General features: G+C 45.4%; 1 protein-coding gene across 3 annotated transcripts in view; it reads left to right on the top strand.

Moving 5' to 3' along the window:
- LOC147888267 (uncharacterized) overlaps nucleotides 1-27,304 on the top strand; it is a 112,355-nt gene that overhangs the window by 6,983 nt on the left and 78,068 nt on the right. For all 3 annotated transcript variants that reach the window (XR_015543108.1, XM_087393500.1, XM_087393499.1), the window contains exon 2: nucleotides 5,649-5,748. Coding sequence is in view for 2 of the 3 variants with exons in the window: in XM_087393500.1 (XP_087249626.1) it covers nucleotides 5,649-5,748 (100 nt within the window). In the remaining variant the exon portion in view is untranslated. The remainder of the gene's footprint in view (nucleotides 1-5,648; nucleotides 5,749-27,304) is intronic.

Raw genomic sequence — 27,304 nt, 5'->3', positions numbered from 1 at the left:
ATAAGTGGTTGTGTTTGGCAGAATTCTGTCATAAATTGACAAGGCTTACTTCCATTGGGATGTGTTCCCATTTGAAGCTTTATATGGATGCCAGGTGTAGCTACCTTCTACACTCAAAGATCAGATTTCATAATGAACATGCTTAAGAGGAGTTGGAGAGAATGCAAGCAATACTACAGTTGGCTAAGGTAAATTTACGCAGGGCACAATCTAGGATGAAAAAGTATGCAGATCTGAAGAGAAGAGATGTAAGTTTCAAGAAGGAGATTGGGTGTATCTCAAGTTGCATAAGCATAGGTATGCCTCATTGAAAGGTAACCAAGCTAGCTCACAGATTCTATGGCCCTTACAAAATTCTTAAGAGAGTTGGGGACTCAGCCTATCAGTTGGACCTGCCTCCCTCTGCCAAGATTTATAATGTATTCCATGTGTCCTTGCTTAGAAAGCATGTGGGAGCAGATATTCTAGTTATTACAGAATTGCCCCCATGGATGAATTGGGACAGATAGAGTACATACCAGAAGAGAGATTGGGTTACAGAGACGAAATAAAGTTTTGATGGAGTACTACATTAAATGGAAGGGGTTACCAGAGAAGATTTATCATGGCAGCCTGAGAGCATTGTGTAGGACTTTCCCTATCAGTTGGACGTGCCTCCCTCCACCAAGATCCATAATGTATTCCATGTGTCCTTGCTTAAAAAGCACGTGGGAGCAAATATTCTAGTTATTGTAGAATTGACTCCCATGGATGAATCGGGACAGATAGAGTACATACCAGAAAATATATTGGGTTACAGAGACAAAATCCTCAGAAATAAAGTTTTGATGGAGTACTACATTAAATGGAAGAGGTTACCAGAGGATTCATCATGGCAGCCTGAGAGCATTGTGCAGGACTTTCCGTATCTGCTGAGTTGAATTGGAGCCCCTTCTGCCCATGTTTGGATGCAGTACCTATAAATACTTTCTTCCACTCAGTTGTATCATTTTTGTTTATTTTGGGGACAAAATTCTTTAAGTAGGAGGGGATTGTAACATTAGTGAGTTCTAGTTTAGTAGTCAGTTAACTAATGGGCCTTGTTAGTCTATAAAACAGTTTCGCTAATTGTCAATACTTCAGTATTTTTTTGTACATTCAGCAGTGATATTAGGCTTTCATGAGGGTTTGCCACGTGCTAGCCTTGTTGTATTATCCCATATACAATTAGGTGCTGCCCACTTTCCTAGACCTATAAAGGGGGGCTCATTTGTACTTGCAAGGCATTCACACTTTAGGTCCATTTTATGATTGTTAAATATGATATTTGACTTCTAAGCACTCATCATAGGACTCATCACTTGAGAGTTTTCACAAGGAGACTACAGCAAACATGAACACGATAGGGGCCTTGTCCACAATTCAAAGCATAGGGAATTAATATATCAAACCTATGCAATTCAATCCATATGTTACATGAAGGTACTTTCAAGCATCAGCTTACATGCAAGAAGGACTAAATCTAGCATCAGCTGCCAACACCATGGGAGTTGTCATGTCCCATGCCCTCTTCTTAGTAAGAGTGAACTCTCTCTCTCTTGTACCTCTATTTTTACTGTTCTTGCTATTTCCTTTCTCAGTTTTTCTAAACTAGTTACTATGAGCAGCCTGTAGTAGAAGTCTTGTTTCAAGCGGCATCTCACATGAAGCAAAAAAATGATCATAACCACCCTCTAAAGTGATTCGCGGTGGAACCCCTAGTGCAATGTATACCAAGCCACCTCTGTGTAATGTCTATTCATCAACATAAAATCTATCTATGTGCGAATGGATGGGCATCTACGATCTCTTGTTTGACAATGAGACCTAGAGCGAATGAGGCACAGTGTGAAAATCATCATCTGTCCAAGCATATCTGTCATTGAATGGGAAAATCATCAGCTATCCAAGCATCTTTGTCACTTAACCGGAAAAGAAAGGCATCCCAAGCTACTCTCTCTATCAAGTGAATGCCATCTTCTCTTCCCTCCTTTTTGTTCAAGGGCAACTCCACCATGTTGAAGTCACCTCCAATAATCCATTAGTCTGCAAAGAGGACCTAAGAGTGATGTCCCTTCTAGAAAACGACACGATCCCCTCTATTATTAGGGGCATAAAGATTGAGAAGACCAACCTTATGTCCCCCAATCAAAAGTATGATCCACTTTGTTCTAGAGAGTGTGATGATGCCATGTCCAATTACAAGGGGAAGAAAGGAATATGAGATTGAAATGTAGGTTCCTTCCTTAGTGTGCAAGCAGGAAACCAAAAGGTATGACCGGGAAGCGGTCTACCTGACTTTGCACAATCTCTAGCATCCAACTTGTGTTCTTGAGTAAACCGAATGTCAATAGATCGTCCATTGACACCTTGATGAAGCTGATTATGAGTGAAGTCCTTCGGTGGCGATGAGGTATACCACCAAGGTCGTGAATGTTCCTGCTAATAATCTTCATTGGCGGGAGGAAGTAGGCTGGAAAACCTTACCCGGCCTATTGGTGGAAACACCTCTCTCCTATGTAGGAAGTCACTTGGAGTAGTGGAGAGGAGGGAAATCCACAGGGGAAAGAACCCTCAATCTGTGGAAGATGACACTCTATCAATAGAATAGCCAAGAGCCGTGTCGCCAAAGGTAGGGGCACAAACTCTAGCTCTCCAAATTAATGAATGGTGTCCGTAGGATTGACGTGGAAGGGGCATACTGGGAGGCTGGGGTCTAAATAATTATCTAAGGGACATTATCCCTATCCTTGACCAAAGATAGGTCAGCAAAATCATTGGCTGCAACTTGAACTCGGTCAAGGGCTATGAGAAGTGCAACAGAACTGAACAAAAAAGGAGAGAGAAAGAGAGAAAACACACACACACACACACACAGAACTGAAAGGAGAGAGAGAGAGAGAAAAGAGACTACAAGGGATCCTAGGAAAAACCCCTAAGTTGCTGGGGAAAATTATTGCAAAATGAAATGCTCAACGAGTGAGGGAGGGGGCCTATAAATAGGCACTCCACCCCCCCAGTCGGCTGGTCTAACAAGCCGACGAACAGGCCTAATGTGGGCCAACTTACCACTCCTAGGACCGACCCCCCTTTTGCATATAGGGGCTGACACACAGCCCTATAAGGGGCTGATCCCCTACCTCAAATAGGCCTGTTGACTACGCCTAGGGGCCGACTCCTTTAGCCCTATCAAGGGCTGCCACACAGCCATATAGGGGGCTAACCCCCTTAGGGGTGGGCTGTAGCACCAAAGAGTGGCCACACAGGTCCCCCCACACTGGCCAACACAATGCGCCTCCACATGGGCTGCCACGCGGCAGCAAGTAGGCCACAACAGAACCCTAAACAGAGCAGTATCTGGCCTGTACCCTCCTAGGAACACCTTGCAACAATGCACCATCATAGCAACCTGCCCACATACCCATCGGGTCCCTGTCCACCTCCCCATAGGTAGATGTGCCCTACTCTACACTATGCTAACCTCATGGGGGGCGGGCACACCCACAACAAAGGCCCTCACTCATGCCCTAACCTAACCATGGTACATCAAGACATGCTGACCTCCAAGGCTTCCTCTCAGCTCCTAGATGTAACTTGATCTCTAGGGAGCTGGGTGTGCCACTGGAACAATTGGAGAAATCCGTTGAGTGATGCTCCATCGCTAAATATAAGGGGCCCCCACAGCAAGCAAGCTACAACGCAGCCTGAAACAGAGCCGTATCTCTGGCCTGTACCCTCTTGGGAACACCTCGCAACAGTGCATCATCATAGCAGCCTGCCCACATGCCCATCGGGCCCCGAGCCACCACCCCATAGGCAGATCTGCCCTACTCTACACTATGCTAACCTCACGGGGGGCAGGCACACCCAGAACAAAGGCCCTAACCTAACCATAGTACATCAGGAGATGCTGACCTCCAACAGGGGTATCACTAGCCAGACCAAAACTGGAATATCACTAGCCTCGACTAGAGTAGGGTCCGGGCAAGAGAGGGAGCCTCCTGAACCCATGCAGGGAAACAGGTACAAGACGCCTAGTAGGTGCGGACATGCGGGAGGTGTCAGAGAAACACTATGACGAAGATGAGGACGATCTGCACCAAAAGACTTCTTGGGCCTTTCCTTCTTCCTTGGGAAATCGTTAGCGAAATGCCCAAAGGTCCTACATATTAGACACTGATCCTACCTGCCTACGATCTCTACATTGACTGGGTGATGGACAATGTTAAATTTACATGGAAAGAGGAAGAGAGTTGCAAAATGGAGACAGGGTTGAGACAAAAAGCTTGAGTTTGATTGAAGTTGATAGCAAAGTACAAGCCTCATTTTATAGGTCAAGAATGCCTTGTCTTCCCCCACATACATACCTCACTGATGATGTCACACAATAAAATCGAATCCAATCCCAAAGATCAAGTGACCCTTCAAACTCACACAAGTAACAAACCTAAAACCCCTTTCACACAAAACCCTGTGCAGACTCGGAAATGTCCCGACACAGAAGACTACCTTTTGGCTATGAGGATTTTTAGGGGAGCATTTATAGGCCTCATAGGACAGCAGATCACACCTATGCAAACCACAGACTCCATGTTGATAGAGACGACTCCTGATCACGGCCACAGATGGGAATTTAGTGTGCCAACATCATTGCGCCGTATATGGACAGCCAGGAGATGCAGACAGACCATTGATTAACATAGTACTTCTGTCCATGAGACCCACTTGTATCTAGCAGGACATTGTGCATATGCACTCCGAGATAGATGGGACATATTGCAGAGGACTCTGACTGCATGAGGTGAAGGAGAGGCCTTTCTTAGTACTTGGGAATTGGGCCCTTCCTTACATTTTGAGAGAGGTATATTGTATGTCATTATAGGCCACCACCTGAGTGGCTCTTTACTCAGCCTGTTGTATGAGGGATCACCCCATATAGCACCAGCCAGGAGAAATCTCATCTTCTCTTGTCTTTGTACCCTTTCTAGGGGAGTTTTTTTTAAGTTTTCATCAATGGCATTTTCGTTTCTCGGGTAAAGCCTTGAATCCATGTGTGCTAAGTTAGTAAAGAAAAAAGCTATTAGATGACCCTGAATGCAGTTTAACAACTAAAGCAAAATTCAAATGAGCGGGTTGAGAGCTATACAGATCAAGCCACAGAGTTGTTGGGTCACTCCAAAAAGATGAGTTGACTAAACCCCTGGTCAACAAGAGTTTCATTAATGGTCTCACATCGGCTCTTTGTAGGAAATGAAAAATTAAAGAGATGGTAGATCTAGGGGCTACTATCGAACTAGCAGTCAAATGGGAGATGATAGTGTTGGAAGAAGAGGAAGAACTTTAAAAAAAAAGTAAAAAAAGCTTAAAGACATCTCAATTATCACCCCCTATTTTATAATTACATGACCTAAAGTTTCCATGAGCAGTCAAAGACTGAAAAGTCCGATAGCCATTTCTTCAAGAAGTAGGATTGTATTTGTGGGCAGACTGAGGTTTTTTGAATCTTGAGATGTCTTTGCAATATTTAAACAGTTTTAATGATTTCTTTTATTCAAGGAGGCAGTTTTAATGATTTCTTTTATTCAAGGAGGCATACTTCAAGGAACCTGACTCTGTAAACTTGTGTATAGGTACCATGACTTTTGGGGAGCAAAATTCTTATGCAGATGCTGTTAGACAGCTGAACATGGCTAGTGATTTCGGAATCAACTTTATTGACACTGCTGAAATGTTAGATCCTTTTTTTTTAAGTTTCACAGCTAGCTTAACAGTCAAGTCCTAGTGTTGAAGAACTGTTTGTGTGGGTTGCCCTGCAGAGTGAATATTGCCAATAGTAACAATGTCAAGTACTTGGAGACTTCCTTGTTTTTTAACAAAAAAGCCCAGGTTAACGGGTTCAGTTGCCCAGCGGAATTAGCTTTAATCTGTCAGCCCTTTTTTTTCCTATCTATCTATTGCTCGACTGTTTTTGTAATCTTACATTTTGAAGCAATGGCTTTTGATAATACCGCTGACATTCTTACTTAAACTGACTTATGGAAGATGCCTTTTTGAGATGGAAAAGGCCTTTATAAACTAACATCATCTATGCCTGACTTCAAGGCCTACATCTCTCAATTAAGCAGGAAAAAATTTCTGGGGCATGAAAGGTTTGGCTATTTGAACATGTAAAGCTCCCAAAGAAGGGTTCAAGATATCCTGGAGCTGTTACATTCTGATATATGTGTCCTCTGAATGTCAAATTATTGGTTGAAGAGACACTGCTCCCCATCGCTCCTCCTACCGTTTCCTTACTAGCTTAGTTGCCTTCACCTTCAGCCCTCCCTCATGTCACGATCTGTGACGTATTCCTTTCTCTATTTCCAGACTTATGGATGGTTTGATGAATGGACACTTGTGGAAGGGTATGCCCTTTCGACGGGACACTTGCCCTTTTGACGGGACACTTCCTAATGAGGCACAACCCTTCACAAGAGACATCCTATTGAAGAGACATTTCTATTGTAATGTACCCTCTCATCAAGGGTCACACCCTTCACAAGGGGTACACACCTCTTCATGCACATACCCTTTGGAGTACACACCTTTTCATGTGTGACTCTTCACTCTCTATATAAGAGAGGCCCAATTGTATGGATGACAACTACATCTACCCTACAGACATTCAAGCAATACAATTATTCCTTGTTCTCTGCTATTTCAGTCTCCTTTCTGTTCCTTAGCACATTTCTAAATATAGTAAATCTAGGATTTCTTACAGTGGTATCAGAGCAAAATTCGCTCCTGTCTGTAGGAAATGCCTCCCACCTTCTAGCGCCGATCTGATACATCTTTTCCGCTAGAAGGATATCCGTGCACATTGTGCATGGAAGAGATGGAGAGGATGAGTGTAAAAATTTTTAGCGCCAACCCTGCCTAAAGTCATCTATGGCCTCTCCATCTCCCACACATCACGAGTTGATGTGAATGGACACGACAAAAATCGTGTCTTTTCAGGTGCTTGGCCTGTCCCAAAACCAAGGGATGCACCTTTTCCACCATCGGACACACCTTTTGATGAAGAGTCTCGACTCCTCACTCAAGGGACACACCCCATCGTGGACAAAAGGACACACCTATTCATGTAGGGACACCCCTTTTAAAAACAGGGACACACCCCTTCATGAAAAGGTGCACCTATTCCAAGGGTCACACCCCTTCGAATAGGCACACCTTTTAGGCACCAAGCACCTATAAAAGGGTACCTAGAGGGGTAAAAAGGAAAAAAATAAATAAACCCAGCCCCTATAGGCCCTTAGGTTTACCCTAGCTGCCCTAGGGTTAACTAAACCCCCAAATTAATTTTTGGGCAACTAACCATTTTAGGCAGCCCCAACGAAAAGAGGCGCACCTTCTTATTCCGTACGGCCTGCACCGTACAGATCTCGCTGCAGCAGCCGCCGCCTCAGCCCGTGGACGGTACGGATCTGCACGCAAGCCCCTGCGCAGCCCTAGCCTCGCCAGCACGCCAGCATTCCTGCGCAGCCCTAGCCTCGCCAGCACGCCAGCCCCCTGCGCAGTCATTTGCCTCACCAGCACGCAGGCCCTCCCTGCGCAGTCATTTGCTTTGCCAGCCAAGCCAGCCTAACTGCGCAGCCTTGCATCGCCATTGCGGCCCTGGTTACCTGCTATTTCCCTGCCAGCCTGCAGCGTGAAATCCGTGACAGCCCTGCCTTATCTGCGAAGTCTAGCCCTGGGAACTGCAACCAGTTTTTCGCCATTGACAGCTTGCAGCCCCCCCCCTTGTTTTTTGCCATCTTTTCCTGCCAAATCAGCACCAGTTGCAGCCTCCTCTCACAATGAAGACAGCCTGTTAATAACCCGGACCAGACAAGCCTCGATCCGCTCCTCGCAAACCACTGCAACATGGATCTCCGGACAGCGATTTGCAGCCTTCTTCTACGCAACAATTTGGCAAATTAAATTATTGCCAGGTGGAGTCTTTCCAATCTGCTTTTAAGGATTCTCTTGTCATTAACAAACTACAGCAAATGAAAGAATCTCCCTTAAAGCATGGAAACCCTTGGTAATTCACCCGGCATTTCAAGGACACCTCAGGCATCATCTACCACACAATATCGTGTTCAGATTGCACAACCAGCCCATTTCGGAGCTTTTGCATCTTGGGTCATCTGTGTCACGTGCCCTCCTAGTGATTTGGACCACATCCTATATCTTCTGCGTGAGGCACCTCAGTTACATTATTTCCTCAGCACAGTACAGGTTGTGTTCCACGAGACACGAAGATATCCAGAACCCGATATCCCTCAAGAGTTTGCTGTCCATCTTTGGAGAGAATTTTACCCCTCACCTTCGGCATCTCCAGGGTACTCTCCACCTCCTTCAGCTCCCAGATATCCTCCTCTACAGGTTGTACCTTCTCCAAGACAGTATTTACACTCTGAAGGCACTCCTTCTCCTGGATATCCTCCACTTCCGACAGCAGCTCCTTATCCTTTCTCAGATCCATGGACTCTGCAACCTACTCCTGTCCTCTCACGAGCAGTAACACCACTTTCGGCATCACTAGTGTTACCTCAGACAGGACCTCCTTTACCAGACTTCCACTGGTGGTTCCATCCTGCCTCGCCTGCCCCCTCCAACATGAGCAACCTCAGGGAGCAGCCCGAATCTTCTTCCAGGAATGGTACAAACTAGAGCGCAAGTTCGGGCTTTTCTCACAGGGATCTCCGATATGTCGCAACGCTCGCGTGAAGCCTCTCCAGAGATCAAAGAATCAAGTCCAAAAAAGACCCTTGAAGTCAACGTACAAGGCGAATCGCTATTGCAACTTCAAATTTCCCAGCTTCAGGACAGCATTTCCGACTTGGTCCAGAAAGGTCAACAACTTTAAGATTCTCAAAGTACTACACATATAGAGGATGACGTGATGCAACCAGACGACTATGCGGATTCATTCCCACCAGAGGTAGAAAACACTGAACTACGTGCCCTCTACCGTTTACTTCAAGCTTCCAAAACTAAAAGACTTGACATCAAACTTCCGGAAGCCTACACTGGTCAACGCAATCGTTGAACAGTTGACCAATGGCTCGCAAAAATGCGCATGTATTTTGATACTGTTGACCTCACTGAAGGCAAAAAGATCGCCTTGGCAGCCTCCCTCCTCAAGGATATAGCTTTTCTATGGTGGCAAAGACGCTTAAAGGATGGCAAAAGTGTGTTAACATGGGAACGTTTTGAACACGTGCTCCGTAAGCAGTTCATACCTGCTAATGCGGACTTTCAAGCACGTTCAAAACTCCGACAGTTGGAGCAAACAGGCTCCCTGTCTTCCTACATCTCTCAGTTCACCACATTGGTGCTGGAGATTGATGGTTTAACTGAGGATGATCGCCTTCATGCTTTCATCTCAGGCCTAAATCCCTCGTTACGCATTGATGTCCTTAAAGCAAACATCACCACCACAGATGGCGCTATTGCTTACGCAGAGCGCATTATAGATTTCCAAAACACAGGGAAGCAGAGTGCTAATCGCACACAGAACTCTCCTCTGGCCAAAGGTGCTCGCCCTCAAGATAACACCAGGTTTCGAAAAAACTTCGGTAATCAAGGTCAACGACAGTCTCAAGATCCCCGAAAGCCTCAGAAATCATTTGCTGGATTCCAACAGAAGCACTCCTCCAAGGATCGCGCTTCTTCTTCTTCTCAAAGTCATTACCGACATCCCCAACATAAAGGTGCGGCCACTGACAAGCAGAACAGCTCCAGCACAAAAGGACTTTGTACCATCTGTACAGGTGACCATAGATGGTTCGATTGTCCTAAGCGACCAAAGCAAAATTCCAATATGGAACCTAGCACTTCCCAAACAGAAGATGCTACCCCAGCACAAGACAAGAAAGGCAAAGCTGTTCGAATGGTGAATACCATCCACCTGAGCCTTGCCAGCAACCCCGAACCTTCCCTGGCCACTCAAGTACTTTGTGTTCAAGGATCGATTCGTGGAACAACGGTCACTATCCTCATCGACAGTGGCTGCTCTCATAACTTCCTAGCCAGTTCTATGGTCGACAAACTTCGGTTGACCACCAGTCCTAGTCTCATTGACTATCAAATTGAACTTGCAAATGGAACGACTTTCTTGTGCAACACCAGGATCAAAAACTTGTCTTTTCGCATCCAACATTATACGGACAAGTTGAACTTCGACATCATGCCTCTTTCTCGGTACGATGTCATACTTGGACAACAGTGGCTCTACGACTATGATCCATCAATCAGTTTTCGCAGCCATACTATCCGGTTTGTCCACCAGGGAAAACTTATTGAGCTAACTGGTTCTAGGGACTCTCCTTCAACCCCAGTTGCCTTTGCCCTACAAGTAAAGAAGTGGGTTCGTAAACGTCACGTAAAGACTTCACTTCTATTGGTTACGGCAGTCGAGGAGACACCAACAAAGGATCCTCCTAAATACCTCAACCAACCTTTTTTCCAGCCTTACCTGGATATTTTTCCACAGGAATTGCCAAAGCAGTTACCACCTCGACGACCAGTGGATCACCCAATCGAACTTATTCCAGGCAGTAATCCACCGTCGAAACCTCCTTATCGGGTTTCTTACACTCAAAATGAAGAAATCCAAAGACAGGTCACCGAACTACTCGACAAAGGTCACATTCGGCCCAGTCGCAGCCCTGTCGGATCTCCTGTACTACTTGTGAAAAAAAGAATAAGTCAATGCGCCTCTGCATCGACTACCGAGCCCTCAACAAACTCACTATAAAAAACAAGTATCCATTGCCTCGCATCGATGACCTCTTCGATCAACTTCTACACGCAACACAATTCTCAAAGATTGATCTTCGTTCAGGTTATCATCAAATTCGCATACGAGAAGGCAATGAGTACAAGACAGCTTTTCGAACAAAGTATGGACACTATGAATGTTTGGTCATGTCTTTTGGGTTAAACAATGCCCCGGCCACATTCATGACATTAATGAACGACATCTTTAGGCCTTTCCTCGATAAGTTCGTCATCGTTTACCTCGATGACATCCTCGTTTTCAGCAGATCCCTACATGGGCACAAACAACATCTTCACCAAGTTTTTGAAGTTCTCCATGCAAATTCTCTCTACATCAACATTGAGAAGAGTGAGTTCTTCAAGACCCAACTCGAATATTTGGGACATGTTATTTCCGCTCAAGGCATCTCTGTGGATCTCAAGAAGGTCGAGGTAATCCGAAACTGGCCTACTCCTAAGAATGTTCATGATGTCCGCTCTTTTCTCGGATTGGCAAACTTCTACCATACAAAGGTCTATCAGTTTTCCGAAATTGCAGCTCCTATGTCCGAATTATTGAAAAGCACAGCAGTTTTTCAATGGCTTCCCGAAACAGAGTATAGTTTCCAACAACTCAAGCAAGCACTCACTATCACACCAGTTATGGCTATTGCTGACCCAAACCTTCCGTTTGAGGTCATGACCAACGCTTCCGACATCGCTACAGGAGCAGTCTTGATGCAAGAAGGCAGAGTTATTGCTTTTGACAGCCATAAACATTCTGATATCCAAACCTGATATCCGGTTTATGATAAGGAGTTTCTTGCCATTGTACATGCTTATTGCTCTTGGAAACATTATCTCATGGGAGCCGACTCTGTGGTCAAGACAGACCATCACTCTTTAAAGTATATCTTTACTCAGCCAGTCATGAATGCTCGAGATCTGGACGACTCCGACGCTACTTGGCAGTTTGATGAAGACTTACAGCAGTATTTTCAGAATTTACCGTGATATTTTGATGCCTCCACCTTGGATTGTAGATCGAGCCAACCAGAATGGTCTATGGATGGTAATGCAAAGTGGTGGCAGAAAAGATTGAGGCTGATTTGGAGCTGCGAACTGCATCTTCATCAACAGGTTTTCTTGTGGCTAGTGATGCTTGCAACTATTCCATTTGGCCGAATCCTCGCATACAAACACATTGCTCCTGCAATCTATCATAGATGTCTGGCTCCAAGGGAATCTTTGTCTCATCTCTATTGGCACTATCATGAGACTCGTGACTTTTTCTACTTTCTCCAGCAACGTCTCAGAGCTCGGTTTCTTGGTGATTTTTTTGGCAAGCACTTCTAGTTATTTAGGATCCATCCACAGAGGCAAGGTTTGATCGTTTTTTCACTTGGGTTCCTTATTGGTGATGGAAATACAGAACTCATAGTCTTTGGTGATCCCATTTTTCCGGAGTTTCCTTTCTTCTTCTTTTCAAGAGAAAAGGAACTTCTATTTATGCTTGAAAAAACCATACAAAATCAGCAAAACCAAAAGACGGTGTTGACATTGATAAAATAGAAAGAGCTGGTTATCGCCATAAAAGGGCCAACCTATTTCCTGAGAACCCAGCATACAGCCTAGGGAATCTCTGGAACAAGGGCTAACAACCAAGGTGGCGGGCTATACCGAATACCTAGTGCAGTGAGGATATAGAAAATGCTTATAGGTCAATCCTCGCAGAAACGCTTTCGCCCAGCAATCGCTCTAGAACCGAGAGTCCCTTGCTTCTAAGTGGCACAAAGGGTTTGGATGATGTCCTGGCAAATGGCAAGCAGAGTGGCCGCTAGAGTAGTCTGTTGTCTCCCATCATCCAACTATAACGGGCAACCTAGATATGCTAGGTAGTGATGCTGGCGACTATCTCCGCCACGCTATCCTCTAGCGAAGGCGTTGAGCAAACACGGCTAAGGCACCACCTCATGTGCCTTGATCTTGGCCAACCCTGAATCCGGAAGGTTGGAGCGGTGGGATGTATCGAAAACGCATGCCCTCCCTCTGTGAACCACATGGCCCCCCTAGGTGAAGTCTCGCTCCATGATGAGTGCAGGCCACTATCCTCAAAGATATTGACCAACTCTGTTGTGTTACAGGGCAGCCCCAAAGACAGTGAGGGATCGTCTCCATCAGTTGGTCCGTACAATAGTGGCATATGTCATCCACCTGCATCTACTCCAACCAAGGGCTGATGGGCAAGCCTCCATGAGCTACCATCCAAAGGAAGCATGAGATCTTTTAAGATTGCAAGCTACTCCCGAGTTTCGACCAGGAACGGGAGATGACCTGTCTAGGGACCTCCTGCTCTACCCAATGACGCTCCTTTGATGGGGTCCAGTTGCTGCCTCTAGCTACAGAGGGCGGCCAATACGTGTCGTGTAGGAGAAGAAAGGCACCTCCTCCACTCTGTCTAAGAGCCCTAATGGAGCGGCGGGCCAAAACCACTCCCTTGGATCCCACTAAATATCCCTAAGAGGACAACCCTCCCCCAAATAAAGTCTCCAGTGTGGTCCCTCCTGCTCTGAAAGAACTGAGTCCGAGTCGATAGTCCAGGTCTTGCCCAAGCGGCCTACAATTCTAATCCAGTGCCAGGCAAGTCCAACCTCATCCCAACGGTCTCTGTCAAGCTCTACTGTCAGCAGGCCTACCTCACCTACCATGTAGTACATGTGCCAAAAGGAAACCACTGTCTAATTGAGAAGCTATACCCTAAGAGGCACTCCAGTCCTAGAAAACTACCCTGACCAACAATGGAGAGTCCATGTGGTGCTCAACCCCTCCCACCACGAATCTGCTGGTATCGTTGCATCTATCTCTGCCACCCTGGCACATGCACCTCGCAGATGAGTAAGTGCCTGCTCTCGCTGTCCTCCTCATCCATAGGGAGCTGCCTCCACGTCCCAAAAGGTCTTGCACAGCCGCTATCCCACTATGCCCAACCAATATGTGTCCGTTGACCAAGCACGCATCCTTCTAGATCCCATACCTCCGGATGCCACAAAAGATGTTGTCTATTGAACTCCTCACCACAAAAGGGGCTGGCCCGAATAAGACTTGGAGACAAGCGCTTCCAGACCCCTAAAAGGCTTCTCATCAAGGGAGAGCCCTTTCCCGTGAGAGGAGCCACTGATAAAATCCATCTGTAGGACGTCTTCCACTGACCACCTATCCAAGGAGTGTCCCTGAGGAACCCACGCTGTAACAATAGCTTCCAGGGCTCATGGCCTGGAGTTAGTCCCCGTACCACCAGCTTGCCCAAGAGGGCTCTGCTCTGCATCTCTTGATCAATAATGACAAGACCTCCCTGTGCCTGTGGGCAAAATCATAGTCTGCCATGCCACTCTGGCTCGAGTGTTCTGAGTGCCATCAAAACCTGAAAAGGAAGTTGCACACCAGGCACCTAGGCTGCCTCATAAAGCGCCGCCTGCGAAAGCACCAACAAGAGGCTATGTAGGGTCGCCCCCCAATCTCATACCTCCTGGACCTTCTGAGTTATTGTAAGGAGGCCAACTGATTTGGCCTAGTTGATCTTAGCTCCAGATGCCGCACGATAGGTGGCTAGAGCCTTCCTGACCGCCTGAAGGCTCGCTACTACGGAACCCTCCACATAAAGTGTTGTTTCGTTTGCAAACTTTGAATCCACCAGCTCCTCCTGCCGAATTGGGAGCCTCATCGCTATCAGACCCCCGGCCTGTGAACGCAAGAAGTAGCTTAAAGCCTCCGCTACGAGCTAAAAGAGGAAACGGGTGAGGGGGGCAAGAGAGAGAAGGCCTCTCCTGTATGGCCACCAAGCATCTGACAAGAGCTACTAGCATAGAGGCCAGAAACCTCTCTAATCCACCTGTCTGAAAAGTCTAACTGTTGCATAGTGCCCTCTAGGAAGGGCCACTCCACCCTATCATATGCCTTCTCAAAGTCCAAGAGAAGAATAGTGAGAGGTTGCAGCTCCGAGCCTAGTCGATAGCTTCCCAAAAGGTAAATATTTTTTCCAAGATACTACGTTCTTGAACAAACCGTGTCTGGGTGCCATAGATGATGTCTACAACATGAGGCCGCAATCGCAGACTCAAAACCTTGGTCAAGATCTTGTAGGTTGTGTCCAACAGGGTGATTGGCCTCCATTGTTGAAGGTCAGCTCTGTCTCCCCCTTTCGGGATCAAACAAATCCACCTGCAACTCATGGAGTGAGGAAGCATAAAAAATCTCTTGAAAAGTTACACGAAGGGGAGTGCAAATGTATATCCAGAAGCAACCGAAGAAGGTCGGTGTCAAACCATCCTCTCCTTGGCACTTCTGCAAGGGAATTCCTTGAGAGCCTCTGAAAGCTCCTGATCAGTGAAAGGCACCTCAAGATATTGGCTCATGCTCATGGATACTACTGACGGAACATGATCCCAAACTCTCTCCGTAGCTGCAATCACTTGGGGAGACTCCTCCTCAGCCTAGAATAAACTCTGTAGTCAGCTCAAGAATCTCTGGAGGGTCTGAGCATGCGATTGTCTGAGTCTCTCAATCTGTCCGAGTGCATGTGATCATCTGAGTCTCTCAATCTCTCCAAGTGTGTCTCCGCTGATCTAGGTCTTGTGGATTGGAAGAACTACCTAGTCATCCTATCCCCCTGCTACACCCAATGGAATCTAGAGGAATGGCATGAGAACTTTGCCTACCGTGTCTCCATGTCCTGAAGGTCCGGCCGTGCACACTTGTACCTATTAGCTAGCCACTGTGACCCAAGGTCCCCCTCTTTGAGCCACTCAATAGAGGCCAAGTCCCACCCCAACACAAGCTCGCGTGCCTGAAGAAGGCGGCAGCGGCTCAAAGCCTGGAAAAACAACTCCTCACTGTTCCTCTAGATCACCTTTGCTGTCCTCGATGCCCATCCTACATATGGGTCACCAATTGACAAACTCCAAATCTTTGCCATCACCTCTTGCATTTCCTGCTCCTGTAGCAAAGAATTAGGAATGTAGATCCCCTTCTAGGGAAGCCCTCGTCAGGGCTGCTCTAGCTGCAAGATTACTCGAACACCGTCATGCCTACCAGAATACCACTGGCTCCTCCCCTGTGTATCGCCTAGTCCCCCATGTAAAACATGTCTAGTCGCTCGAGAAGTACATCATGGCACCACTACTCAAAGGAGAAGCTAAGACTGGAGGCCTAGATGCCTCTCTCCAAGGGTCCCTACCACAGATAATGAAAATGGACTATTCCCAAGTGCTTCTCTCTACCACCGGCACCATCTACCCCAAACCTATCAGTGCATTGCTGAAGCGTCCAGTAGATCGGATGCGTTTTGGGGGCAAACATATCACTGCTACTACCAAGCCCTCTCCCGGGCAGCCTCTTTTTTGGAGAGCCATCCTCCCCCCCCGTCCCACCCCTCACCCTCCCTTGTAGCCTCCGTCCCCTCTGCCCCCACCTCCCGCTGTAGCATCCATCACCACTTGCCCGCCCCTCTCCCCCAACCCACCCCCTCCCCCTCCGCCTCCCCCTTCTGTCACAGCAGCCCCTCCTCCGTTGCCTCCTCCACCCCAGCTCCTCCTCTATGCAAGAGGTGGTCCTACTCTCTCGAGAGCCTTGGAAAGCGGGGGACGTGATGTGTCGTGTCCATATCCTCTAAAGTGAGTCCATGGTACCATGGGAAAAGATACACCAAGTGCCCCTTCCGTCGATGGTGACCTCCCGACTGTGATCACCCTCCAGTGCCAAGCTCACCTGGATCTAGTCACACACCTTTCGCCTTGTAGGCGTGAGGCCAACGATCCTTCCTATCATTGCTTTGTCTTGCAATGATTGAACTGCATGTTGCACCTGTTGCTTCTCTTCCGGGGAGAGAAGGACCTTAATATGGCAGTGGGATTCGAGGGTGCTGCCATGAGAGCCCCTCTGGCCAGACAAGGGTCACCGCCAAGAAACTTCCTCTCCAAGATAAGGCAAGGAGCCACCACTGCAAAAAGGGAAAGAAGCAGAAGAGGAAGAGGAAAACGGAAAAGAGCAACCACACCTTTGACTGAAGGAATTTCCAGCCAAAGTACGGGAAAGGCCTCACCAGTCACCAAAAGCTGAATCAAAAATCTCCTTGTTGAAGCTGAGGAAAGGAAGGGCAGGAAAAGATAGCATAGTACCATCAGCATGTAGCAGATCTCCAACAAACTGAATCCCTCTACGATCGATGAAATACAAGCATCTGAGCTCCTACAAAGCCAATGGATGAGCAAACTCCTTTGACCAATGCAAACTCTCAGCACACATAGAATTCCAGCAAGAGAGTCATGACTATGCCATTTAAGATGAGAGAATATTTCCTTGGAGTCCGAAAACATTCAGGAAACAAAGGGGGAACCCTCAACTCCGCCATCAATATAACCCAAAAGAAAATCCCATTGAGTGGGATGCCAATGGCCAAAAGCATAAGTAGTCATATGTGAGAGCAAGTGATGCATCATAGCAGCCCAAGGCTGATCACCTTGCAGAAATTCCAGCATCATTTTCCCCTTATGTGCCAAATTGTGTATATGGATATTGAGGATATGTAAACCACCATGCAATCTTGGTGAAAAAATGCTGCATGGAGAGTAATCTAAGGCTCTTATGGCCATGCTTGGACCGCCAGAATGAAGCATGCAATATCTTTCTTGCCAAACATCATCAAGGTAAATAGAACGATATATATGCAACTAAAATTGATAGAGTGATATGAAGTCAGACATGCATGGCCAAGTAACTAACTTCCAATATTGCAACTTCTTTTTGAGCTGTGTGAGTACCCAATCCGTTTGCAGGCAACGAGTGACAAAAGGATAACCCAAAGGGCGAACAAGTTGACTAGGCAAAACAATTTTACTAGGGCACAAAACATAATGCCAGCCTTTGGCATGTCATTGTAGCTTGCTATGCATGGAGGGATTGTAGTGAACCTATGGAGATCCAGGTTTGGGGCTGACCCTACTTGTCCTCGACGCCACGCAGTTGTTGAGTCAGTTCAACACTGCCTTTGGGAATACAGACAAGCGAGGATATGAAGACACCCTGTGGAATCATGTTCTCTCTAGGATGTTCTCTTCACTCCTTTCAGAGCTGCTCATGCTTCAGTAGACACATCATGGGAGATTCTCGCTAGCATTGCAGCTTGGCATATTTGGAGGGCCAGATGTACGGGGGCGATGGGAGGGGAATTCCTAGGTTCACCCTTCCCAATCTATGGCCATGAGAGATACTAGATTTTTTGAAATTCACTTGTAGACCAATAGCCAACCCATACAATGATTAAGCCCACATGAGTTGCGAAAGATCTTTCTCAGTATTCTTAGAAGTAAACAAGGAATCATCAGCATAAGCTTGCACAATCATGGGCTTTCTTCCATGAATATCTAAACCAGCAAAGTATCTATGGCTATGAGGTGGTCCATGTCTTGAAGCATGCTTATAGAGTCGAGTGCCTAGTAACGAACCCAAGTGAAGAACAAATCAAACCCCTAGTTGCATTGTTGAATTCCAAAAAGCCAAACACACACTTTTTTTTTTTGGGGTGGGTGAAATCCATTAAAGATTATATTGCAATAATCAGTCCCGAAAGGGGGGACCTCTAGTTACAAGGATCAAAGATATCATTATATGACAAGAAAGCAATATAATCTAAATCCCGCGCAAGTAGACAATCATAAAACGATTTTCGTAGAGATGCTCGGAAGAACTGATACTTAGGAAGAGCAGGATCAACAAAGACCCAATGGTTGTGGTTCTTTCATAGGGTCCATCAAGCCCAATAACGAACCTAGTAAAAAAGAAGATCAAAACCCTGCCTATCCGAATGAAAGCCAAACAACAAAAATGTTTTTCAAAAGATGCACTGGGAAAACGAGCCCGAAGCCATTGTTGCAACAGAAGCAAGAAATCCTATGAGTCAGGGCAATGCCAAAAGAGGTGAGGCATAGACTCCCTCAAGGACAGACATCGTCTACACATGGCAGGTGCAATGTGATGATGAGCTAGGAGCTGTCCAAAGGGAAGAACCCCAATCAAAACTCGCCATAAAAAGAATTTTTGCCGAAGAGGGAGTTTTGAATCCCAAGTATGCTGCAATCTTTTCCGCCACCATCAAGGGGTGCGTGCCATAGACCATATACAATTAGCATGAGAAGAAACCCAAGGAGGAGGCAGCAAAACCTTGTACATAGATGCAATTGTGATGTCATCTAGTAATAGCCCACGGCAAACATAATTATCTGAACAAAGAACCCAATCTTTGAGGCAATCACCAACCTCGACATGGAATTGGCTGAAAATTTCGGAGCTTCTGTGATAGTAAATGCCATAATGGTCTATAGTGCTATCCCAAAGCATATTGTATTACTGCTCTGCTGGAAAAGAGATGACCATACTAGTAGGATCAATCACATCATTCACTTGCAAAATTCCTTTAGAGCAAAGAAAGTAAGAACGACAAGATTCCTGCAAAGCCAAAGGAGGTGAGAACACCTTGGACCAATGAATGTTCTCAGCACACAAGGAGTTTGCTGCAAGAGTATCTCTCCCATTCCATTTAAGGTGGGAAACTATATGCTTCCAATCAGAAAGTAAGCACATAACAAATGAACATCCCATTACTTTGCCTTCAATGTGGCCAAATAGAAAGTCCCATGCCAGCGACCAAAAACATAGGAAAATAAGTGCAAAATCAAATGCCTTATCATACAGATCCATGGCTGATCACCTTGCATAAACTGCAGCATCAGTTTCCCTTTGTGAGGCAGAATATGCATGTGTATATTGAGGATATTCAGTCCCCCATGCATTTTAGGAGAGCAAAGGTGGTCTACTAAAAGAGGCCTGAGGGCTTTGCGGCGATAGTGGGACTTCCAGAAAATCTCTGTAATATTGGACATAATGAAAGCAATGTCCTTCTTGGTAAACTTCATCAAGGGAAAATAAAACTAGATGTATGCCACCAGTATGGATTGAACAATGCGATTTCGGACATGTAAAGGCCAATTGGCCAACTTCCATTATTTTAGCTTCTTTTTAAGGATATCAAGGACCCAGTCCATCTATTGACGACGACGAGTGACTGTCCATCCCAATGGATAGCCAAGATGGCGTACAAGCTGGGTGGGTGAAAGTATGTCCCTCGGCCATAAATTATGATGCCAAGCTTTGTCATGGAGAGGGAGAATTTTTTATTTCTGAAAGTTCACATGCAGACCAGCAACCAGGCCATATAAAGATAGAGCATGCATGAGGCACGAGAGATCCCTCTCTGTGTTCTGGGGCAAGAAAAAAGAATCATCAGCATATGCATGTGCAATCAATGGCTTGCTACCATGTATCTCCAAACCATGCAAAGCTCCTGTAGCTAGCAAGTGATCCATATATCGAAGCATAGGATGAGTAGCAATGGCGTAAAATAAAGCATTGAGAGGATAGCCTTGCCGTAGCGAACAAAAAAGAGTCCACTGATCAGTAATATCTCCTGCCAATATGCTAGCAGTTGTGCTATCTTGCTATAGCCAGTAAATAAGATGTTGCATTTTCTCCCCAAATTCCAGGGATTTCATAGTTTGTGAGATGGAATTTTATTGCATAGTATCAAAGGCTTTAGCAAAATATACCTGCACTAAGAGAACATCTTGCTGAGAGTATTTTGCATATTCAATCCCCACATATGCATTGGCAATATTGTCTGTGACATGTCTAAGGGGAATGAAGCCATACTGAGCAGGATGCAATCCATCATGGAGATGGCCTTTGAGGTAATCCATCTTCGCAACCAATTTATAGACCACAGGCATAAGAGTAATGGATCACCAATCAGCAAATGACTCACATAACTATTTCTTGGGTAAAAGCTTAACCAACCCTATTTTCCAACTTGCTGGCATCTGGTGAGTTTCCCATGCATGATTAACCACATATAGCAATGCAGGTGAAATGGTATCCTAATACTGCAAATAAAACTCTACTGTCACAAACACACACACACACACACACACACATTTTTTTTGTGAGAAAAATAATTTATTGCTATGAAATAATTACATTCATAGGTACTCCAAAAGCGGAGTAACTACTACTCAACCGAAAATCTCAGTATAAGCCATATATACATCATGGTCAATCAAATGAGTATGAAAGAAATCATAAAACGATTGCCGCAAAGATCGTTTGAAAAAAACAAAAGATAAAAAAGTAGGATCACCAAAGACTCTATGATTTCTGTCCATCCATAGAGTCCAAAGTGCCCAGTAGCGCACCCAAACAAAAAAACCGTGTCTAGCTGGATGAAAACCAAATAACCAGAAGAACCTGCGAAAAGTAACAATAGGAAATCTCGCTCGAAGTATTTGACGAACGAGAGCGAGGAAATTACAAGTATGTGGACTGTGCCAGAAAATGTGAGGCACAGATTCAACAGAATGTAGACATCGGTGGCAAACAGCCGGGGCAATATGTCTATGCGCAAGTAACTGCCCAGATGGAAAAATGCCAAGTAGGACTCGCCAGAGGAAAACCTATTGCCAAAGAGGGACTTTATAATGCCAAAGGAGATGCAGCACACACATTTTTTTTTAGTGAAATCTTTATATTTATGTGTGGGAAACCTCAAAAGAGGTAAAAACCCACCAATAAGTACAAGAAAAAGGTTTTTACAAGTAAAACCTCAGAGCAAAAGTCATGAGGTAGCCAAGTAAAAAGTGACATATCAAGCTGGAGGAGGATCAAACACGGCATCCTCTAGCTTCAAATTGGTGCTCTGTAAAAACTGATGCAGGGATGAAACCACACCATCAATAAAAACAAGCCGTTTTTTGCCCTTGTGATTCTTCTTGATATAGGCTGGTACCCGAAATTTTTGAATCAGAGGGTCAAAAACCTGTTGTAACATGGGATGAAAAGATTCCAGTAAAAAAGGTACTTCTGCATCCCGGATAGAAGAAAACTCTGGCACAGGCATCAAAGGCAGAGAATCTGAGTAAGAGCAGGGGCAGCATCGTGAGAGAGAGCATGCATATCATCCTGTAAAATACCCTGTGCAAGGGGTACATCCATATCCTGAGAAGGAAACTGATGGTGCTCAACAAGGGTGCAATCCTGAGCTTCTTCAGCAAGAGGAAGATTTGCTTGTGATTTATCAACCTTCCTCTAGTAGTGCTTCGGAGCAGTAGAGGGCTTCGCCAAAGAAGCCATAGCAGAAACCAGAGGAGAAGGGAGAGTAACCTTGACAACTGAAGAAGGAGCAGGAGAAATGGGCCTGGATGTAGAAGGGCAAGCACGTGCAAAATGACCAACGTGTCGGCACCGATAACATGCAGTGGGAAAAGATGCAAAATGGAGCCTGATGCGCATCGGATGGCCAAATCCCAAATCAAGATCCAGAGTAGATGGCACGGGCTGGGTCATATCCCACAAAATGCAAAGACGAACATCACGGGAGGCTTGCAAGAACTCCTGTCTCACCTTCCCAAAAAAGCTGCAAGAGTTGGAAGATGCTGAAGAAGAGGCACAGGCAGCGCTTTGAGAGTAATCCAAACCGGACAGTGAGTCAGAAGGGTTGCAGAAGGATCGAAAAGTCGATCCCAAGGCATGACATAAGCGAAGAAACCAGCCCCAGGAATACCAGCATGACTGACAAGGCGCTCTACCACCTCAGTCGAAGAGCAGTGGGCATAGTAAAATCCTTTGCCCAGAAAGACAAAGGAAGAAATACAATCCAGACCCACTGCAACATCAGCCCAATGACGAAGTTGAGCTGAAGATAAAACCTTGCCCATGAAATAGAGGCAGACTCCAAATTGCCCTATCGAAGACCAGAGACCAAAAGGGCAGAATCCAAGGAACAAACAAGCGGGAAACTCGATAAAGGAACTTCTGCGACAGAGGCAGAGCACAATTGGCGAAGAAGATCCAGCTGGAGGGAAGAAGAAGGGCCATCGAAAACATCCAGCTTTGCCGATTTGATCAAAGGTGAGGCAGACAAACCACCATGCTTCTGTCGAAGAAAAACACGAGTAGGAGGAGCAGAGGCAGAAGGAGGCGCTGAGGCAGAGAAAACAAAAGAGAAGGAAGGAGTGCGCAGTTGACTGTACATCCTGTACGGTCGACCGTACAGCCTATACGATCGACCTTACAGCCTGTACGGATGGCCATACAGCATGCACGAAGGGCCGTACGGGGAGGTGCAGGGAGCACGGGAACTGTACGGGGGGCAGCAGGCTGCACGAAAATTGTAGGGAAGGCCGTACAGCTGACGACAGCTGTACGGAAGGCAAGGTAGGCAGCAGGGACGTCGAGGGTGACTGTACGGACGGAAACAGGGAGGAAGACGAGGCTGGCAGGGCAGAGGAGGAGGTCTCCATCGCTGACAATACACACACACACACACACGTGCACACACTTTTTTTGTGGGAAGAAATCTTTTATTGCTGTAGAATAATTACATTCATAGTTACTTCAAGAACGAAGTAGCTACTACTCAACTAAAGATCTCAGTATAAGCTGTATACACATCCTGATCAATCAAATGAGTCTGAAGACAATCGTAGAATGATTGTTGCAGAGAACGTTTGAACCAATAGCGCACCCATACAAAAAATAAATCAAAACCCTGTCTCTGCCGATGAAAACCAAACAACCAAAAAAATCTGCCAAAAGTAACAGTTGAAATCGCTATCGAAGCCTCTGTCTGATGAGAGCAATGAGATCAGAAGTATTTGGACAGAACTAAAAAATGTGAAGCACTGATTCAGTAGAGTGCTGGCATCTATGACAAACAGCTGAAGCAATATGCCTGTGTGCGAGTAACTGTCCGGATGGAAAAATGCCAAGGAGAACTCGCCATAGGAAAAGCTGTTGTCGAAGAGGGACTTTGTAATGCCAAAGGAGACGCAGCCTTTTTCTCAACCACTTCATTGGACGATCCATATGCCAAACAGTATTTGCTCTATGGGAAATCCAAGGTGGAGGTAATAACACTTTATACAGTGATGACACTGTGATATGTGAGAGCTTCAAAGGATGGGCATATAAGGAAGGAGGGCGTAAAATCCAATCCTCAAGCCGATTCTGAAGTTCCAAATGAGGTACCGGCAAGTATGGTTGGAGCATTGCTGAAATTTTATGCCATAAAGGAAGATAATGAGCTCCCAAGCCATATTTGCGAGCAGCCATAGAAAAAGATAAAATTGTGCCATCATCCTGAAGTACATCCGCCATAGATGAAATGCCTTTGAAGGAGAGAAAATAAGAACATCGGGGTTCTTGTATGGCCAAAGGAGGGTGGAATACTTTAGACCAAAAAATATTCTCTACCCTCAAAGAGTTGCCCGAGAGAGAGTCCCTGCCATGCCATTCCAAGTGGGATAGAATGTGTTTCCAATCAAGAACATACGAGAGACAAAAGGGCATCCTCTGATCTTGCCTTGGATAGAGCCAAATATAAAATCCCACTGGGTAAGCTGCCAATTCCCAAAGGCCGATGTATGAAGATGTAATAAGAGAGAGCGGATCATGAAAGCCCAAGGCTGATCTCCTTGCATAAACTGTATCATCATTTTCCCTCTGTGAGCAAGTAAATGCATTTGAATATTGAGAATGTTCAGACCCCCGTGCATCTTTGGAGAACAAAGACGATGCATAGAGAGTAATCTGAGACTTTTCTTGCCATGTTTTGAATGCCAGAAAATTTCCATGATAGCTGACATAAATGAAACCAGATCTGCCTTAGTGAACATAGTGAGATGCAGATAAAATTGTATGTATGCTATCAAAATGGATTGTGTAATTCGCAAATGAACATGTAATGGCCAAGTTGCAAGCTTCCAATATTCAAGTTTTGCCCTTAACTTTACTAGCACCCAATCAGTTTGTTGTGAACGGGTGAGTCCCCAGCCTAGAGGATAACCAAGATGTCGAATGAATTGAGAAGCGGGGACAATTTCCCCAGGCCACAGAAGGTTGTGCCATTCCTGTGCATGTAACGGCAGCAATTTTGATTTCTGAAAATTTACCCGAAGGCCAGCAGCCAATCCATATATGGAAAGAGCATGCATAATCATGGACAGATCAGCCCGAGTATTTTTTGGAGTAAAGAATGAATCATCAGCATACGCCTGAGCAATCATGCTGTGACTGCCAAGAATCTCCAAACCGTGCAACTGGTCAGTGTCCAAGAGGTGATCCAGATATTGAAGCAGTGTTGTCGCAAAGGTCTTACCATGAGCTTTGTTTTGCTAGAGGCGAGGGGTAGGGACCGCGTAGAGGAGAGGGGTGTAGAGATAGGGGGTAGGGAGCGGGGTAAAGAGGGAGGGCTGAGGCAGGGAGTGGGGGTAGGGAGCGGGGTAGAGGGAGCGGGGGAGCAGGGAAGGGGGAGCGGGCTGAGAGGGGAGGGGGCAGGCTGAGAGGGAGAGGAGGGGAAGGGGTAGCGGGCTGAGGATAAGTCAATTTTACGAGCAAAAACCTATGAGCAGGTTTATCCGAGCGTGTTTTTCAAGAGATTTAAAAAAATGTATTTCTTTAGAAAATATGGTTTTTACACTTTTACTTTCACTAGAACTAGATCCCTTTATCATAAAAATATACAGACTAGTCACTCATTCATTTTCACACAACATAAATTTCTTATTTAGAGACATCCCTTTGTACCCCTGTTATTACCTAAAAAAGTGTTGATTCTTTTAAGAAACATCCCTCATAATCACTCTCAATGTAATAATACTATGCATAGATAATTACTTATTAACACATTTATATCATATGGCAATATCTTTTTAGTATTTTTATAGCATAAATAACAAGATATTTATTGTGATTGCCACCAAGATAAAGGCCTATCCAAATTCCAAAGAGTGTTGGCATGCTTATCAATCCATGGCGGTGGAAGAAGAAATCTGTAGACTATCGAGGAAGCCAGATTATGCATTGAAAGTGAACAGGTAGCGGGAGATGAGGAAGTCAGATTCTAGTCCAGTAATCTGTCCTGTACAAACAGTGGAGGAACAGGAACAAATGGCTGCAACATAATTGTAAGTGTTCTCCAAATGGGTCTATGATGCAGACCCAAGGGGAATGTCTTGCAAGCTTGTGGAAATGAAAGCACATAACCTTGTTGGTCCACAACATCTCCGATAATTCTTATGCCCAATTTCATAAGATTATATGCTTTAATAGGTGCCTGTAAAGCAAGAGGCGATTCAAACACCTTGCTCCAATGGATACTTTCCAAGCGAAGAGAATTACCATGATGGGAAGAAGCACCTGACCATTTAGCATAAGAGAGAATTCTCTTCCAATCATGAATAAAAGCAGTAGAAACAGGACAATCAGGAATTTTCCCTTGAAATGTGGTCATGACTGCTTCCCAGTGATCTGTGATCCAATGCCCATATGCATGGGATGTCATGTTTCCACACATAGCTGCTAGCATAATAGCCCATGGCTGTTTTTGCTGAAAAAAATCAGCAATCATAGTGCTCTTTCTTGCTAACATATGAAACTGAAGATTGAGAATATTCAGTCCCCCATGAGTCGAACAAACAGACTGCATGGGAAGTAATCGCAAAGCCTTTTTGTGAGATTTGCTTTTCCAAAATATCTCCATAGCCTGGGACATATAGGAAGCCAAGTGTTTAAAAGACCAGGGAAGAAGAGGCAAATAAAATTGCACATATGCCATAATGATGGACTGCACTATCCGAAGTCGAACATGTAGAGGCCAAGTGGACAAATGCCAGTATTCCAGCTTCTTGTTAATCTTTTGAAGCATCCATTTAAGCTGTTGTTGAGGGGTAATATTCCAGCCAATGGGATACCCTAAATGCCTCACAATAGTATGGGAAGAAATAATGTGGCCTGGCCAGAGAAGTGCATGCCAATCAGCTTCTTTCAGTGCTAGAAGATTCGACTTCTGAAAGTTAATATGCAGTCCAGCAGCTATGCCAAAATCATTCAGAGTCTGCATCAAATGAGAGAGGTCACTTTGAGAATTCCTGGGCATGAAATATGAATCATCAGCATATGCCTGTGCAAGAAATGGCTGTGCTCCTGGAATTTGCAAGCCATGAAGTTGCCCTGTATGTGCAAGATGGTCCATATGCAACAATAACGGATGAGTAGCAATGGCATACAGTAGCGAACTAAGAGGGCAACCCTGTCTCACTGAGCGGGTCATAGTCTAGGTTCTTGACAACCCACCACCAAGCAAACACTGCGCAGTGGCATGAGAATAGAACCAATAAATAATATGGACCAGCCGAGGGCCAAATCCCAATTTATGCATAGTCTGAGAAATAAAATCCCAATGGCCAGTATCAAATGCTTTCGCAATGTCCACTTGCAGAATGAGAACATCTTGTTTGGAATATTTGGCATACTCAATTGCAAGCAAAGCATTGGAAATATTGTCAGTAATCTGCCTTCTGGGAACAAACCCATACTGCCTGGGATGAAGTCCTGCTTG

The sequence above is a fragment of the Dipteris shenzhenensis genome, chromosome 22 (genome assembly GCF_047967505.1).
Source record: "Dipteris shenzhenensis isolate YYH24624 ecotype China chromosome 22, Dip_SZ_1.0, whole genome shotgun sequence".
Classification (NCBI taxonomy): domain Eukaryota; kingdom Viridiplantae; phylum Streptophyta; class Polypodiopsida; order Gleicheniales; family Dipteridaceae; genus Dipteris; species Dipteris shenzhenensis.
Note: the sequence above shows the minus strand (reverse complement) of the source record. Positions and strands in the feature narration are given on the sequence as shown.